The sequence below is a fragment of the Silene latifolia genome, chromosome 1 (assembly GCF_048544455.1).
Source record: "Silene latifolia isolate original U9 population chromosome 1, ASM4854445v1, whole genome shotgun sequence".
Classification (NCBI taxonomy): domain Eukaryota; kingdom Viridiplantae; phylum Streptophyta; class Magnoliopsida; order Caryophyllales; family Caryophyllaceae; genus Silene; species Silene latifolia.
The window spans coordinates 188850650-188869133 of record NC_133526.1 but is presented as its reverse complement, the minus strand read 5'-3'; the positions used below and the strand labels follow the sequence as shown (position 1 = coordinate 188869133).

The 18484-nt window shown below is 38.0% G+C and overlaps 2 protein-coding genes across 3 annotated transcripts; one reads left to right on the top strand and one right to left on the bottom strand.

Moving 5' to 3' along the window:
• Positions 1-2513: 2513 nt before the first annotated feature.
• On the top strand, positions 2514-5135 carry LOC141613855 (putative ascorbate-specific transmembrane electron transporter 1). The gene is made up of 4 exons (XM_074432598.1): positions 2514-2825; positions 3082-3130; positions 4241-4440; positions 4515-5135. Exons 1-4 carry the CDS (start codon positions 2676-2678, stop codon positions 4773-4775), a joined length of 660 nt encoding a protein of 219 aa, XP_074288699.1. The 5' UTR covers positions 2514-2675; the 3' UTR covers positions 4776-5135.
• Positions 5042-10594, bottom strand: LOC141613860 (mediator of RNA polymerase II transcription subunit 18). 2 transcript variants are annotated; one of them, XM_074432602.1, is made up of 6 exons: positions 10393-10594; positions 9103-9170; positions 6680-6779; positions 6460-6517; positions 5904-6260; positions 5042-5403 (listed from the first exon to the last, which is right to left on the bottom strand). In XM_074432602.1, the coding sequence occupies exons 2-6, from the start codon at positions 9136-9138 to the stop codon at positions 5301-5303; spliced, it is 654 nt and encodes a 217-aa protein (XP_074288703.1). In that variant the 5' UTR covers positions 9139-9170; positions 10393-10594; the 3' UTR covers positions 5042-5300. The 2 variants fall into 2 exon arrangements, with proteins under 2 accessions (XP_074288703.1, XP_074288706.1); XM_074432605.1 differs by lacking the exon at positions 10393-10594 and adding an exon at positions 10179-10259.
• Between the last annotated feature and the right edge of the window lie 7890 nt (positions 10595-18484).

Here is an 18484-nt window from a genome sequence, read left to right as displayed (position 1 = left end):
CGCGAAAACTCAACCCACCAATACACTTCGGCTTGCATAATTTTGACCAAGCAATCCAAGGAATTTTACCTTTCCATTAGCAGAGCCCCACCATAATCGACACAAGAGAACGTAATTCATCTCAAAAGTTGTCCGGGAGTTTGAAGACGCTAATCGCATAAGTCGGTATTGATTGGGTTACCGCCTTTATCAAAACTTCCCGACCCGCCTTCGAAAATAACTGACCCTTCCACCCTTGCAATTTTGTATTCAACTTATCACGAACAATACTGGTCCCAACAACCATTGGCAACCCAAGATACCGCTCCTGAACCTTCACTATTCGAACCCCAAGACAATTAGCCACTTGATCCCTATTCATCAAACGCGCCCCGCGGCAAAATGAGACGGTAGTTTTATCGAAATTAATGACCTGCCCCGAAGCATTAGCATAGTCTTGAAGGATCGACTTAACACAAATAGCTTCATCAAGCTTCGCTTTTATAAAGAAGATGCTATCATCTGCAAAAAGAAAATGAGAAATAGTAGGAGAGTTGGGAGCAATTTTAATACCGTGAATGGAGCCAATTTCCGCTGCTCTACACTTCATGCTAGAAAGGACCTAGACACAAATAATGAAAAGGTACGGAGATAACGGATCGCCTTGGCGCAGCCCACGACCCGCGCGAAATTCCTCCGTAGGCTGACCGTTTATCAACACCGAGAAAGTGACCGACGACACACACACAACATAACTCGCTAAACCCATCTCAAATAGAACACCCCCCCCCCCCCCCCCCAAAAAAAAAGAACCCTTCTACTCGATCATAGGCGTTAGACATATTAAGCTTTAAAGCCATGTGACCATTTTTATTTTTAGAATTCTTCATAAAGTGGAACATCTCAAAACCGACTAGAATGTTATCCGTGATAATTCTTTCTGGCGTAAAGGCACTTTGGTTTTTCGATACAATATTCCCCAAAAACAGTTTCATACGATTAGCAAGGACCTTCGACACCAATTTATAAATAACATTACACAAACTAATAGGCCGAAACTCAGTCATTTTATCGGGAGCTTTCTTTTTCGGAATTAAAACAATATGGGTTTTAGTAATACCTTCCGGAAAGGGCGCACCTCAAAGAATTCCAAGCACCGTATGAACGGCATCTTTACCCACAATATGCCAATAAGTCTGGAAGAAGAGACCATTCATGTCATCAGGTCCTGGAGCTTTCAGCGGATACATTTGATTGAGCGCGAACACCACCTCTTCTTTCATATATTCACATCGAAGCAAAACATTCATCCAATTAGTAGGGCCGGAATTTTTTGGTCCTGCGGTTCATAGGTCAACTTGGGTTAGCTTTTTGTAACACCCCCTTCTTACCCGGCCGGAATTGTAATACTCGTACCTTTTGGGACCCGCAAATGCACCTTGGGATACGTGAGAAGGCCATCGGACGAGATAATATTTACTCAAGAGTGAAAATATGACTATACACTAGACCAAAGGTGGCCTAGACTAGACCTAGTATGGTTGTAATGAACTGAGTAAAGCGCTTACTCGATCGAGTGTGGTGTGTGGCACTCGACCGAGTGAGTGACACGGGATAAGGAAATCTTGAACCATTATCCTCATTCATTCTATCTTATTCCAAATTCCCTCTTTTCTCTCTAAAACCACCATATACACATTACATGGGATTCAAGCCTGCTCTAGGGGATTGTTCACCTTAAACAAGGATGGGAGGGAGGATGGGGCGGTAGCAGTACAAAGGAAACTTAGGGAGTCGAACGCTAGACATCTCTGTTGTGTGTACAAGCTCTTAACCACTACACCACATTGCATGTTACTATGTTATGATTATATTGATACTAAATATGCATATATCTCGTTTTAGAGTTTTGGCTTTAGTCCATTCTTGTTTTTCTTTTTGAAATCATAACTTTAAACTAAAGTAGCGACTTCACCTTCAAACCTGATATTAAAAACCTCCAAACCTGATAGAAAAACATCTGATCCATTACACAAAGACACATTATATGCATCGTAAATTACTGCTTTGAGTACGTTGAAAATTACTTAATCGACCCTCTTATCTTGTACAAAACCCGTCCTATCAAAGACCCATTACCAATGGTCGTAGGGTATCAAATAGAACAGTTGACAATCAGGGGCGTCTAATACCCCAGGTGACCACGAGCGACGGAACCAGACCTCCAGTTTCGGCCACTGGATTTATAAACTTTTCTGATAAAATTCAATACAAATCTCGACGTGTAGTACACTTATACATTCATATTTAGGGCCTCAATTTTTTATGGTGTACCGAGCCTCCATTTACTTTAAGACGTCCCTGATGACAATGACCCACCACGTTAAATGGAGGGAGGAGCTTCTGTATGCCTATATGAGTACAACATCAAAACCAAACTACAACACTAAAGTCAGGTTGTATCTAATTTAATTTAACATAGAAAGTGACTCGCAACAAATAAATCATCCTCATTAGGCATTACCTTAACTCTTGATGTAATCAGTAGTCCTATCACTACACTAGTATTGACTACATACCTAATTAAGAGAAGTTGCCTTATGCAGTTATGCTTATATTTGGAAGCAAACCTTAGTTTTAATATTTGACACACAAGCAAATCAACAAGGTTGTCTATACTATACCCTCTAATCTCCATGAAAGGAAATCAACAAGCTTTGGTTTCGCCTGTAGTGGCATTCGCCCACGTCTTGGTCGTGGTGGTGACGGCTTTGGTACTTGTCTGGCTTTTACATTTCAGGGAGGGACTTGCTTTCAACACTCATATTAAACCTAAGATTTTCAATGTAAGTCCTTTTTCCTATCTAAATGCATTTTCATCATTTAATCCAAAAATACTCTCTTAGTGTTTTTAACATGATATGATAGAGATACCAACACTCTTATTGAGAACGAATTTTATACTCTAAAACTCCGGAGATTATGATGTTATACGAACTTGATCTGGATTTAGATTAAACCGAATGACTTATACCAAAAATATCGTGTTTATCTATTTCATGAAAATAAAAACAGAAGGTAACATATCTTTACTGGTTGCAGATACACCCACTGCTAATGATTGTTGGGTTCATTCTTCTAGGAGGAGAAGGTAAATTACAGTATATATAACAATTAACAAAGTAATTTCATTTTGGCAAATGAATGAATATTTGGAAATATTAGTGTATTTCTTAAATGTATTTATAAAATGGCCAAATTACCATGTTTAGGTTGTTTGGTTGGAGAGGAAATATCACATCTTCTCCAAATAGCGTCTACAACATACTCCTTCCGTCTCAATCATTTGTTTGATTTTGATTAAAATACCCCTCACAATGAATAAAAAAGACAAACAAATAATTAGGATAAAGGGAGTAAATATCAATAGGCGGTGGAATTAATTGCACCTTCTATGGCCAAAAGCAACGGAGGCCCCAGTAAGAGGATTATACATCTGATGTATTACCTCCAATTCTATAGTTTATGAGCATTCTAATAAAGTTTTTGAGTTTTATTTTAAAGCTTATGAGTTTTACTATGAAGTTTATGAGTTTATTCATTTAAACATTATGCTCTACAAAATTACAATAAAACTCAAATATATTACTATAAGTTTAGTTAAATTTGAGTTTTGACGGAAAAAATATTAAAATCTAACTTATAAACTTTAATATGCTCAAAAAATACACATATATGCTAAAAAACAAATAAAGTTTGAGGGAATAAGCTCAAAAAAAATACATATATGCTCAAAAAACAAAAAAGTTGGAGGTAGTACATCCGATGTATGTTCCTTTTTCTCGAGGCCCTTCAAAAATCCAGTGTCATAATTTTACGACCGCATTTCAAACAACTTTTACTACGCTCTTTTCGTAGGATATCCCCTCCGTATGTTCTCTGACTTTCTCTCGTTAAAACTATCTTCCTTCTTTCTTCAAAACAAATCACAATAAATTTCTGCAAGACTATCATATATACGAATTTGTCTGAAATGGATTTTTAACCGCTTTTTAACAAAATTCCATAAGTAGAGTTAATAAAACAATTCCAATTGGATGATCCGATATTGCCCTAGCCCGAACCGAATCAAACCCAAAAGATATTGGCTGATGCTAAGTAGACACGAAAATAACCAAAACACGACGGACCTTTTGCCAAGTCCAGTTACAAGTTTATGGCTAACATTCTAACTATAGAATGAATGTATACTGCAAAATAGCCATCCTGGCATACAAGACGGTCCCAGGAGCAAGGAAGATACAAAAAAGGACGCATTTGACGCTTCACCTGGTGGCGCTTTTGACTGGATTAATCGGAACATTTGCAGTATTCAAGTATCACCAAGACCTAAGTATACCACACTTTTACACGCTACACTCGTGGGTTGGCTTAATCACTATCATCCTCTACGGTTTGCAGGTAAACTCCTAAGACAATCCAGTGCTCCAAAAACAACTAATTCAAACTGCCTGACATGTTTCCATTGTATCCAGTGGCTGTACTCCATCTTCACATTTGCTTTTCCGCATACAAAATCGTCCACAAGGAAAAAAGTAGCACCATGGCATATTTTTGGAGGCATTATCATATTTATATTAGGAATATGCGCTGCGCTAACAGGTTTGGTGGAAAAATTTACCTTCTCAAAACTGCAACGAGAACAAGAAGCTCTGGTAATGAACTTCACAGGATTGATGATCGTTTTATTTTCAATAACTGTTGGAGCCGGAGTTTTACTTCCACGTATAAATTAATTTCTCCATGATTCGTGCTTATTAGACTGCAATTACGTAAATTGATAGGCATGTATTTTTTTTTTCTTTTATTCAAAAACATATTTAGAAGGGGAGCCTTGGCGCACCGGTTAAGGTGTTGCTTTGTGACCGTGAGGTCACGGGTTCAAGTCCTTGGAGCGGCCTCTTGCCAAAATGGCAAGGGAAGGCTTGCCCCAATTACACCCTTGTGGTGGGACCCTTCCCCGGACCCTCGCCAAGCAGGGACGTCATCGTGCACCGGGCTGCCCTTTTTATTCAAAAACATATTTAGTTGCTGGAACATTTGATAAATGTTGCATACTATTATAAGAAATCAGTATACTAGTATAGTTTCTGACATGGTTTCTACTCAAAACAAACTCTAGTTTTATCATAATAGTAGGAATGAAATTGAGTAAAATGTTGCATACCCTCCTATTTTTAGATGTTACATCTGAGAGATACAGCCGCAGTTTTAGTAGTTGGAGTGACTCCAAAGGAAACACCTGGTATTTTTTACAGAAGTTACATCTTCATGCCTTTTACGTCTGACATGAGCGATGCAGCCGCAGTTTTAGCCGTTGGAGCAACTCCAGTGGAAACACCTGGTTTTGATAAATGAATTAACCTGCATCCAGTAAACAAATGGATCATCAATAGGCAACAAAATCAAACCTAAACTTTTAACATACAAGAAAGAAGAAGAAAAAAAAAACAGAATAACCAACCCTGCCATGATATCTTGAAAAATAATCGGGTTGTCTAACAAGAGAAGTCATAGTAGGTTCTTAGAACATGACCTCCAGATATATACGAAGACCTCAATTATTTTAGCTTTTTCATGTGTACAATGCCCAAGGCAATCATACATTTGAGAGGTGTAGGTTCGAACCCTCCACAACTTTTTTTGGTTGACAATATTAAATCTGTTTCATCTCCATGGGAGCCGAAGACTCCTTTATTCTTTAATTCTGGATTATGATGGAAAAAAGCAAACTCGACACATGGGCTCATTGAGACAATGGGGTATTGTTATTGTTGTTGTTGGACAATATTAAAACCATTTTGAAGGGCCTACTTTTTTACTTCTGCACATGGGCTCCAAATCATTATAATATGGGGACTTACGGAGCAAGATATTCAGAAAAGGAAGAAACAGCTTGTACAACTTCATTGTAGGTTTCAGAAGTAGCAGGAGCCGTTACTTCAACCAACTGAATGCCAGGTGTAACTGGCACAGCGTCGTCGACTGCATGCAATTTGGGTATCTTATTGACACAAGAGACAGTTACAGTGATCTGTGCACCCCTCTGAAATTTGAAGGAGAAGCCAACACGCAATTGTTCGTATTCTAGTTTATACCCCAGTGTATAGAACAAGCGAAGCACATTCTTACTAGCCTTGCTTTCAAGCACGGACCTAACTAGAACAGAGAGCTGGTCAGCTCCGGCGCCTCTCATTGCACCGCCAACATGCCGAACTGTCCTGCAGGGAACACTCTTTATTCCACAATGTAGAAGTATCACAAACTTATACAAGACGGTCTGACAAGTGAGACCAACCTATCACCCATGTAATTAAATGAGGATTAGAGAAGTATTAAGTTGGTCAGACATATATACAACACCGTCTCATACAAAACACACAGTATAAATATAACACCAACACTAGTTACTTAAAATACCAAGTGGGTTCCGGCTGCTCAAGGTCACACACAAGTCGAACCTCAGATGCCACAAATCCTGTACAAAATATGAAAAACTACTAAGGCACTAAAATGGGCTTGTATTGAGTAACAGAGGGTAGAAGCTTTATGAGTTACAACAGGGACAAAGAAAGAATGCTTCATAGGCCTTCAAACAAGAAAAAAGGCGATAGTAAACCCCAAGATAGAGAAATTTTACCCAGGTTTGGGCTACTTTTTAAGCACAATTCATGAATCCTTAACGCTTCTTTGTTCACTCCGCAAAGTCCTTGTAGAAGAATCTCGAGTGCTTCCACCAGCTGCAAATGCGACACAAAATATTAAAGTTCATAATAGATTTAAACTATTTCACCATTACAAAATCATTCCATCTAGCCATTTGGTATTGTCTTCCATGTAAGTACCACAATACTAATAACCAAAAAGTCAAAAACTAAATCTACAATACCAAAGGCAATGGCGTAACATACTTCCAAGAAAAATTTGTACCACTGTAGCATTTTTTTCACAGAAACAAGGTGATGCAAATTTCAATGTATAAAACAGTAGTTTCTTCTCATACATTGATTAAGCCCTAACGGCCATCATCACCAACGACGACAAAAAATTCTTATTCCCAAAAGAAACTTTATTCTGCGGAACATATAAAATACTAAGAAGTATATCGTCTTAAATATGTGCAAATAATATGAAATCTATACTCTAATGATAGCATTTTTTTACCACAAATCTAATTATAATATTTTCATAATTTTTTTAACGATACTTTTTTCTTCAAATGAAATGAAAAGTTTTTATATAAAAATTAGAAAAATCACTTGAATATAATTTAGGAAATATATTATACATAACTAAAAGATTTTTTACTTTATTTTTTATACCAGAAAATATTATTTCTGATACTTTCCTAAATTGATTTTTGATGATGTGGACAGCTTGTAATCGCTCGAAAAAAGCCTCTTTTATATAGATAATATATATAGATTCTTCACAAGACATTTTTCTAATGGAACGTGGGTAAATCTATTGGAAAATAAAGGCTTTGATTCTTTGATGTGCACTAACATACTAAGCAATTTGAGAGCAAGTTGAAATAATCTCTAGCAAATGGCCAACAACTAAGCTCCATTCTTAAACAGCCCTTTAAAGTCTCCCATTTTGGCATATGATAGAGTCTCCAAGCATAAATAAGGTCTAGGATTATTTAGCCAGCCCCTTCCACTAGGAAAAAGAGCTGACTAACTGGAATTTGTTGCATGTTCAACTGAAACTGTATCCTACACTGACATGCGCACATGCCTTGTCTTTCTCCCTACTGTACATTCCTAGTCTAACAACATCACAAACTCTATACCTACTAAAGCTAATAAAGCAATTAAAGAATCATTTATATTAACAAGCCAAAGGAAGCTGACTTTCTAGCTCAGAAAAAGAAAAGTCGACTAGGAAGTCCCGGTAGCCTAACCTAGTCCGCTAGTCGTGTAAGCAAATTGAAACTTACACCGAAAGCTTTCTAAAAGTTATCATGTATTATGTTATGCCAAGAGGTTAAGTGGACTAATGAAGGTTATGCTACCCGACTCTTTATCTAACCTCAAGTACGTGTCTTCACACTAACCAATCAACAATATCTGTACACATCAACCTGAGGGAAGAAAAACAAACAAGCCACTACTTGTTTTTAAGAAGATAAATACACAGGATATTCAGATTTTTCTCTAGAGATGGATAGACGTCTGCCAAAAAGAGAATACGTAGCAATGTAGCCAAATTTACCCATAAATCTGAAATGCTTTGATGTCTCATATGGCTCAACTTATAACTCGACTAATAGCCAGGATGACAAAGCCAGTGAAAAAAGGCTCGAGCTAGACGACGCTCTAATTAATTCAGAGTAGATACAGGTTGTTTTCCCATTTGAAAATGGCTAAAGGAAGCACAGAGATCTCGATAAGATTCCATTGTCAGACGTGTCAAGCAAAGCTTAACGTGGAAAAAGGTTGTTGCAGAATTGATCGTTGCAACTACAATTACCCCTGGTAACTGCTCTGCTAACTAAAAAATCTGATTTACAGCTGCATTACTTGAAACATAATAAAACGCGGAGTGATATTTTTTAAAGAGCAGAGATCATATTAACAGATTGAGATACCTCATAAGATTGAGAGAATGCATATGTTCATGCTCTGGTTCCTTTAAGGAAAAATACTAATGGCTACTACAGACATAATAAGAAAATACCTGCAGACATTCAGAAGACGAAAATATGCAATATTTGCAATAACTATCCAATGAAGGGAAGCTTTAGTTTATGATATACTCCCTTCGTCGCGGTCATTTGTTTACCATTTCCATTTTTGGGTATCTTAGTCATTTATTTACCTTTCTATATTAGACATGCTTCTAATGGGTTATTTGATCATCCATTTTCAATATTGTCCACTTGTCATCCAATAACACTACTCTCAAATGCTCCGCTCCCCTTTCCTTGGTCTTTGTGCCAAAAGTAAAGGTAAACAAATGACCGGGACGAAGGGAGTATAAGGGAAGCAACACAAAGACGTTTCAGAATAACCCAAAGAATTAACAGAATGAAGCAAGATGAAAAAAATAGAAGCTGACCTCGGTCTCAATTATACCTTGAACAACGCACTCCATGCCCGGCCTTGGTATAACAAGTTGACAATAATCTTGAAGAAAGACAATAACACAGAAATTATAATACCAGGAATAATCGAAATTAGGCTTAAAAATCTGAAAAATAGGGTTTACAGGTGAAACAGGCGAGAGAAGAATGGGTCGATATGAATTAGGATTTATGCGACAAGGAAGGAAATGAGACAAGAGGGTTTTTGATTGATGGATTAAAATTGGGCAAGAGTTATGAATTGACTATAATAATCGAAAAGGTACGAGTTTTGTTAATTTTTTTTTTTAGAAAAAATCCCAAAAGCGGGTTTACGCTATCTCATTTTGAAATGGGGGTGTTTAATAAAATTTATAGCATAAAAAAAATACCAAAATATAATTACTCGAATAATTCATAATACAATTTACGCTAAGAGCGTGAGGGCAATAAAATGAGACGAGTTCTCTCGCGTTGAAAACTATCTAGTACATAATCATTTTCAACTATACGAAAAATCTCTCTATAAATTTGACTAAGCAATCACTTAATAATTCATCTCCATACTATTTCTTAACTGATCTCCCATACAATTTCTTAATTTGTTCTTAATCTGATATGAATCCACTTTTCAGTTTAGTTTTCTTCATCTAGCAATTAAAAATTTGAGAGTTAGTCGGTAAGTAAACCAAACTAAATAAGTAATTGAGAAAAAAGATCATATCCGAATCAGTTAAACAGACCCCCTAATTAAATCATCTAATTCTTCTCCCTACATGAAGAGTGCAATTGGCTAATCCTAAACCCGACTAAAAACCATTTTAATCAACAACAACAACAAAGCCTTATTTCCGAAACAATTTGACATTACTCATTAGTTTCCTATACCAAAATACCTAAATCGGATTTACTCGGCTAATTGGTTACAACTAGTCAACCACAACCACAAAACCATTTCAAAATTCTCGTAATTTTCTATTAATCTAAGAAAAAAAAACATCATATATTCATATTCATTATTATTATAATCTAAATTCCGAAATAAATCATCAGTATAAACTATAAAGCATACCTTTTTCGGAGATGGAAATTTCGAGATTGTGAATTTTGGAGACAGAAAATTCGTATGCCTTGAAAATTGAAATATTGAAAGTTGGGGTTTTTGAGAAGATGAAATTATAATTATTGTCATAAAGTACTAAACAAATAGCATGTGAGTTTACAAATGAAATTATAATTATTGTCACATAAACGAAAAGGAAAAGATGAATTGAGTGAGAACTTACCAGGATTGAGTGACAACTGATTGAGGACGGACCTAGACCCAGGAATCAGGGAAGAAGAAGAAGAAGAAGGTAAATTTAGGGTTTTTTTTAAGAGGAATTAGGGATGAAGTGAAGAACAGCGAAATAACAAGAATATATTACGGAAAAAAAAATAGAAAAAGGGAGAGAAAGAAAAGGTGATGATGGTTACGATGACTTTATATTACGGTTAATAGATCATACAACCAGTTGTACCCAGTTGTATGCTCTAGAATCCGAGCTATATAATAAAATTTTTGAGTTTTGTTTTAAAGAAATTGAGTTATACCATAAAATTTCTGAACTCACCCACTTAAACATAAAAAAAAAATTAATTTTAAGAAAGTTCAAAAAAATTACACATAAGCTCGATAAGTTATAACTTGGTTGTATGTTGTATGATGTTATTATACCACTGGAGTTATAATGTTATTTGTGTTATATTACTGAGTAGTATTTCATAATTTTTTGTTTACGGGAACATGTATGTCTTAACATGAAACGGTTTAAATACTGAAAGATGTCTTATCTAACAATATGATTTAGGTTCTGTTTGGTACCCAGCTGATATATAATTAGTAGAAGCAGGTTGGTCAAGCAGATTACAAATGGCAGATTTGATTGGCATGGTTGACTAGTATATTACAATTAACAGATTTAATAGAAGTGTTTGGTAATTAGCTGATTTAGGTTAATAGATTGTTGTATACGTGTGTAAATTGTAGACATATTCATTTTTTACAATCTACTAAGGTGAATATGCTGGGGGAGCAGCATATTGGAAAACAGTAGATTGGAGCTCAATCTACTGTTTCAATATGTCATTTACCAAACACGTAATTTAGTAGATTGTAGAGTCAAATATGCTAAAAGTCTTGAATATACTGAAATTTCATCAATCTACTGTTTACCAAACACGTAATTTGACTCATTTTAAATTTAAAATGAATAATATTATTTCGAGTATTTGTGTCATTTTTTTGGCTTAATAAATTTTTCATTGGGAACTTTGGAAAGTAATCTATAGATACTAAGAATATAAAAGTTAGAAATAAGACTTTTTTTTGTCCAAAGTCCTAACATGGTGAAGTATGTTATAGAATAAAAAATACTAAGTATGGATTTTCGGATTTTATTTGTAATATTACAATTTTTATAGACTAGAACTGTAGAAGTTTTTTTTTTTTTTTTTTTTTTGGGCAGCTGTAAATAAAGTTTTACCTAACTATCCATAGCCCTACATGCAAGACTATGGGCATCATGATTAAAACGCCGAGGGACATAACTAAAAGCTAAGCAATGAAAGTAAGAAAAACAAACAGAAATCTCCTCTAAAATAGTCTTTAGAAGAAGGTGACGTCTCTCCATTCCTACAAGCTGCAAAATCAAAGATAAGCAATCTGATGAAATCTCTAAATGACGCAAACCCCTTTCACAAGCCCATCGAAGCACTAAGAGCACACCAAGACCTTCAGCTTGCAAAGCAGATTCCGCCTTAATTTTCTTTTCCATGCTATGGAAAATGTGGCCATTTTCAGACATAGCAATCCACCCAACACCTGCCTTATCAAATCCCTTCCAACCCGCATCCACCATCACTCTCACATAACCACAGTCGCCAATCCTACCCACAACACAAATTGGATTACTATTGCGAACCCAATTAACATTATCCCTTGCTAATGGTGTTGAGTTCCCTTCTAAGGCACAAGCACCCTTTTTTATCTCCTCAATAGCTTGAATCCCGGTACTTACAATTTGTGACCAATGTTTAAAAAACATTATAGGATGAAATTCCACACCCTGAAAAATAATTTGATTGCGAGTACTCCATATGCACCAAAGTGTTGCAAGAAACCGGATTTGTTGTTCCTCACGACCCTCCGATTTTTCCAGATATACCATCCAATCAATAATCCAAGAGTCAATTTGCAAAAACGAAGTCTGATTTGTGCGAATGCCAAGTTCAGAACATGCCCACAATCTTCAGGACACAGGACAGTCCCTAAATAAATGCTCCATAGATTCTAAGGCCATCCCTCTCCCTTTACAAAACTTACATATCGGATCAATCTCAATATTCCGCTTCACGAAATTAATGCCCACAGAGAGAGTATTAGTAAGAATCCTCCAAAGGAGTATTTTCCAAGTTGGTGGACCCGGCAACTTCCATAATTTTTGTCTACAAAAAGTCAACCCAACACGACTGAGCCGCTCCTTATCCTTCACTGATCCTCTCCGTATCATAAAATCATGAAAGAGGATCCCATAACCACTCTTGACACTATATTGGCCATCACTATTATGTAACCAATAAACTTCATCTGATGTTTGTGATCGACAAATGGGTTTTGCTAGAATAGCTTTTACACTATCATCCACCAAAAAAGAATGAAGAAAAACTTCATTCCATTTTATTTCCACGCCATCCTGACCATTTATCTGCAGGTCCTTAACCATCAAGTATTGAAGGCCAACACGGTCAATCCCCAGGCAATCATCCTTTGGTTCCGGATAATCTCCATTCACCCATTTGTTAGTCCACACATTCAACTCAGAATCCAAACCTGGTTTCCACCCGATTTGGTTTCGCACAAAATCCAGACCATGAAGAATACTTCTAGCACCCCATGATAAGTTGTTACCATTTTGAATCACCCAGTTATCCTTCAAAACTCCTTCTCCCAACAATTTTTTCCGGAAAATGCGTGCGAAAAACGATTGATCACCAGATACAATTCTCCATGCATGCTTTCCTAGCATTGCTTGATTAAGACACTCAATATTCCTAATTCCAAGGCCGCCCTCCCTTTTCGGTAAACTAAGAAACTTCTGACTACACCAATGGATTGTTCTCCCCAATCTACCACCCGCCCACCAAAAATGTGATAATAAAGAATTAATCTTATTAGTCACACTTACCGGTATTTTAAAAACCGATAGAAAGTAATTAGAGATATTTGATAGAACAGATGTGATTAAAGTTAACCTTCCCGTTGTAGTCAAAAAGATCCCATTCCATGAAGAGATTCGCTTCATAACAATATCAATTAGTCCTTTGAAAAGTTCCCTCTTCGATCCTTGTAAATCAGTTGGTAACCCCAAATACTTTCCCAAACCTTTGGTTCCTTTTACACGCAAATTCCGCATTCCACAACGTGTCCGTGCAAGTGTTGTACTAGGACTAAACAGAATCCCCGATTTATCTTCATTCATTACTTGTCCAGACACCTTGCAATACTTTTTCAAAATATCTCGTAGATTCCTCGTCGAATTTTTCCTATCATGTAAGAAGAAAATCGCATCATCCGCAAAGAACAAATGAGACAATGCCTCCACCCCACGGCACAACGTAATCCCTTTCAACAAGCCACGTTGTTGTGCTTTCAGTACATTACATGATAACACCTCCATGCAAAGGACGAAGAGGTAGGGGGAAAGCGGATCACCCTGCCTTAAGCCACAATGTGGTTGAAATAACCTTAATGGTGCTCCATTAAACAGAACCTGATATGAAACTGTCGTGACGCAATTCATGATCAGAAGAATCAATCTTTCCGGCACTCCAAATTTATAAAGCACAGCCCGCAAAAAATCCCACCGCACGCGATCATAAGCTTTACTCATATCAGCTTTAAAAGCATACCGCCCAGATTTCCCTTTTTTGTGCGAATTAATCTTATGTAGAGCTTCATTAGCCAAAATAATATTATCTGATATTTGCCTTCCCGGAATGAAGGCATTTTGGAAGTCCCCAACCAGATAACCCATCACTTTTGCCATTCTATTTGTGATACATTTAGAGACAATACGCATGAAAACATTACACAAACTTATCGGTCTATAATCCCCCACCTTCTCCGGGTTATCACATTTCGGAATTAAGGTAATGAAAGTCCTATTAAGTTCTTTGAGAACCATCCCCGAATTGAGAACTGACAGAACTGCCCTTGTTACATCCTTTTTAATAAAATACCAACATTTCTGGTAAAAAATTGCTGGTACTCCATCTGGTCCCAGTGATTTAAGTGCACCCATTTGGAAAACAGCAGTTCGCACCTCTTGAGCCGTAAAGGGCCGACTTAACACATCACAATCATCCCCATGAACAGTCTTATTTATCCCCATTAAGACTTCCTCCATTAAGTTTTCCCGTACAATTCCATTATCAGTGCATTGTGGGTTATATAAATTATAGAAAGACTCATAAAAAATTTCCCCAACAAGATCCGGCTCATAAATCCAATTGCCATTACCATTCTTAACCCCTAGAATAAAGTTCCTACCCGCACGCCCTTTTACCCAATTGAAAAAATATTTAGTACAAGTATCACCTTCAATCATCCACTTTAATTTTGCCCTCTGTCGCCAAAAAACCGCAGCCACTTTAGCAAATTCCCGGACCTTATTATTAGCTCGCGTATACATATCATCATCACCATCATTAATAGCAGCATCCATACCTCTTTCTAGTTCCGAATCAAAATCATCCCATTTCTGTTGCCACTCTTGTCTCTTATCTAAAGCCCAGTGTCGTATTTCTTGTCTTACCATAGAAAGCTTTCTTGCAACTTGGTAAGCCGGCGTTCCACATAATCGTCGTTTCCAAACTTCTTTGATAATAGATATACACTCATCATACTCCAAAATCCAAGCATCCACTTTATAAGGCTTATTACTTTTATTACGTGTAAGGTGTAGATCCAACTCTATTGGTGCATGATCCGATATTTGTATAGGAAAATGTTTTATTCCCGTCTCCGGAAATAGCATAAACCAATCCTTAGAACCAAACGCCTTATCAAGCCTTTCATAAACTCGTTTTTGCCCTTTGCGATTATTACACCAAGTGTATCGTGGCTCTTTAAAAGGGATGTCTACCAATTGGTTGTTGATCTTCCATTGATTGAACTCCACTGCCCCACTAATAGGTCTTGTATTTAAACTTAGTTTATCACTTCCATACTCGACTTGATTAAAATCCCCAAATACAAGGAACGGATGTACAAGCGTAACTAAACAATCTTCCAAATCCTCAAGCACCGAACTTCGCAAATGAAAAGACGGAGCACCATAAAAAAGCACCAAGTACCACAACCGACCATTACATTTTTCTACTAATAATACGATAAAATTATTACAAGTCAAAATGGGACGTAACTTGGCCTCATGCCTCCATCCTACCCATAGCCCCCCCGAGCTCCCATTGGCATCAATGCCTACAAAATTATGGAAGCCAAACTGCCTAAACAAAGGAGAAATACAACTAACATTACATTTAGTTTCAACCAAAAAAAGAAAATCATAATACTTAGTACTTAGAAGCGCCCTTATCTTTGGAATTGTCGGGGCGAGCGCATTATTAAGCCCCCGACAATTCCACATCAGCCCACTCATGACGACCCAGGAGGTTGATTTGGGCCAACCTCCGCAAAACCACCAGTGTTACTACCATGTGATGAATCAGAAGAGACCTCAATCTCCATGTCAGAAACAGCAACTCTGAACCCCCCCCCCCTTTCCTACTGGTTCAGGAGTGTGCAGCTCACCACCATAGCATCTTCTTTTAGCCAAATGAGTAAGATAGTCCTTAGCACTACCAATGGATTCAACAGCCTTCTCTGGAACCAAGCCTTCATTAACCTCAGAGCAGCATTTTCTTTTTTTCGCCACCAGAACAGCTTCCCTAATGTCCCCTTCCACCCCAGGTTTTGAATAACAATCTGCTAAACCCATCAGACTATCTGAAATGCTAGCAGCTTTCTTGCCATCATCCATCATAGCAATTAATCTGGCTGAGGGTGTTCCATAAGACGGGAAATCAAAGAGCTTAGCCTTCTTCAACGCAGAGCCCTCACCAACATCTAAACCTGATAAATGGCCACCTTTCACGTCCTTCCAGAGTTCTTTTAATGGCTTAACAGCAGCCATCTGGGCTTCCAGTTCCTTATCCTTTCTGATAAGCGCAGCAGGAGTCACTGATAGCACCACCTCAGTCCCAGCAGGTTTAACAGAACTCACCACCCCTCCCTCCACAGACTGAGGGATACCATTTAGACACAAATCAGTATTAACTTCAGTCCCAGTTCCTTCATCCATCTGTTCAGAGCTTGTCATGAGGTTGATAGCAGAACTGTGATGGAAAGGAGAGGACTCATTTGAAGGAGTCCTCCCATCACCAGGTTGAATCATCCAGCTACTAGGATACGAATCAGACTCCCCTTCCCCCTCAAGTGGTTCTTCTTCAAAATCAGAACTGATAACGATAGCATTGTTTGGACTGTTACCTGCCACATCAGGAACTATTGGGTCCATAATACCACCCTCAGGAACATTATTTTCTCCCAAAACAACCTCAGGATAATGATACGTTATTGGAAACCCCTTAGGGGGTGGATCAAACGTCTGATTATATCCACGATCATCATCCAGCACCCTAACCCACTCAATGTCACTTTCAACACGGTTTAAAATTGCCTCTTGTAACCTTAAATCACGATCCAGCGTCCTCCTTTGACGATTAGTACCAGCGTAAATAACATATGGGTCAGCTGCCTGCATCTGGTGTAGCAAACCAGGCACACTAGCTACCTGTTCCCCTGGACTTTCAAAATCCTCAGCAGCACTAAAATACATCTCCTGATTTGCATTACTTCCCTCCCCCACTAACCAACCACCAGCACCTAACCTCCTTCCCTGCTGACCCTGCCTCCCACCAGCACCACTCCCTTCTCCCACAGCTCCATTATTCCTTTGTAACCCATTTTCAGCAAGCCCAGCCGTCCCTATATCCTGATTCCCAGAATTTCCAACCCCACCAGCAGCTCCTTCTCCCATCACAACATCTTGGTTCTGTCCCTCTGGAATTCCTTGGCCTAATGGATGACCATACCCTCCCTGAAACTGAACACCTCCTTCCTCTCCCAAGTGCACAGCCCCAAAGCCAACTTGGAACACCACAGGTCCAGCAAAGGGTTGCGCTGTGACCGCAAAACTCATACCTGGCAGTACTCTACCACCAGGTGTAGTCCCCAAGTCAAAATCCACCGCCCTTTCTCTTGTACGCCTCCCTGGATTCTCAGAAGCCAGCCGTCTATCTCCCAAATGTAGTCTGGAAGAAATATACCTTGTAGTAGAAGGTGTTGCCCTCAAATCCAAGTTAAACATTGTGTGGTTACTGTTCGCCTGAAAAACCACAAACCCTCTTTCAACTGACCTATCCAACATTCCATTCACAGCCGACACCACTGACATCATATTTTCCCGACACTGTGACCCCTTATGTCCAATCTTACCACATCTAATACAATACTTAAACACTTCCTCATATTTAAATTGGACCCACAAAAGGTGACCATCATCCATAGCCAAGAAAAATCCTGGCATCAGAGGCTCATTAAGTTTCAGACAAACCCTTAACCGAAGATAATCATTCCTAGGCAAGATTTCAAATGGTTCGACATTATAGTGATGACTCAAAAGTTTACCTGCCACATGAGCCACATGCATGTTCAAACACTCAAAAGGTAAACCACAAACCCTTACCCAAAGTTCAGCATAAGGAAAGCGAACTGTCCTAGGTATGGTATCCGGGTACCATTTAGCAAACACCATAACTGCCCCATCAAACGTAACCGTACTCCTAGCCAGGAGTCCCTCAAGATCAGTAGCACTCTCACAATGAAAAACATAAATCTCCCCCATTCTGAACACCGTAATCTTACCATCAGTACTCCATTTCTTCCTAATCATATCATTAAGTAAGTCATCCTCAAAAAGCCTATAATCCACAAGAAAACCTAAACAACAGTTACCCCAAAACTCCCTTGATCGTCCCAACTCAGCAGGGTCCACATTAATGACTTCCCCCGACCTCGGAAATCTCCAAAGGTTTGCATGCAAAGGGTTATTTGGGTTAAACTCAGCATTTTGAAAAGGTTGATGATAATTTTGATGATGATAAATATTCTGATGGACATCTGCATCAGGACGTTCATTATTTCCAAAACGCCCAAACTGTGATTCAAAATCCATTGGAAAAGAAGGTGTTTTTTTTGTAGCTGAAGGATGATTA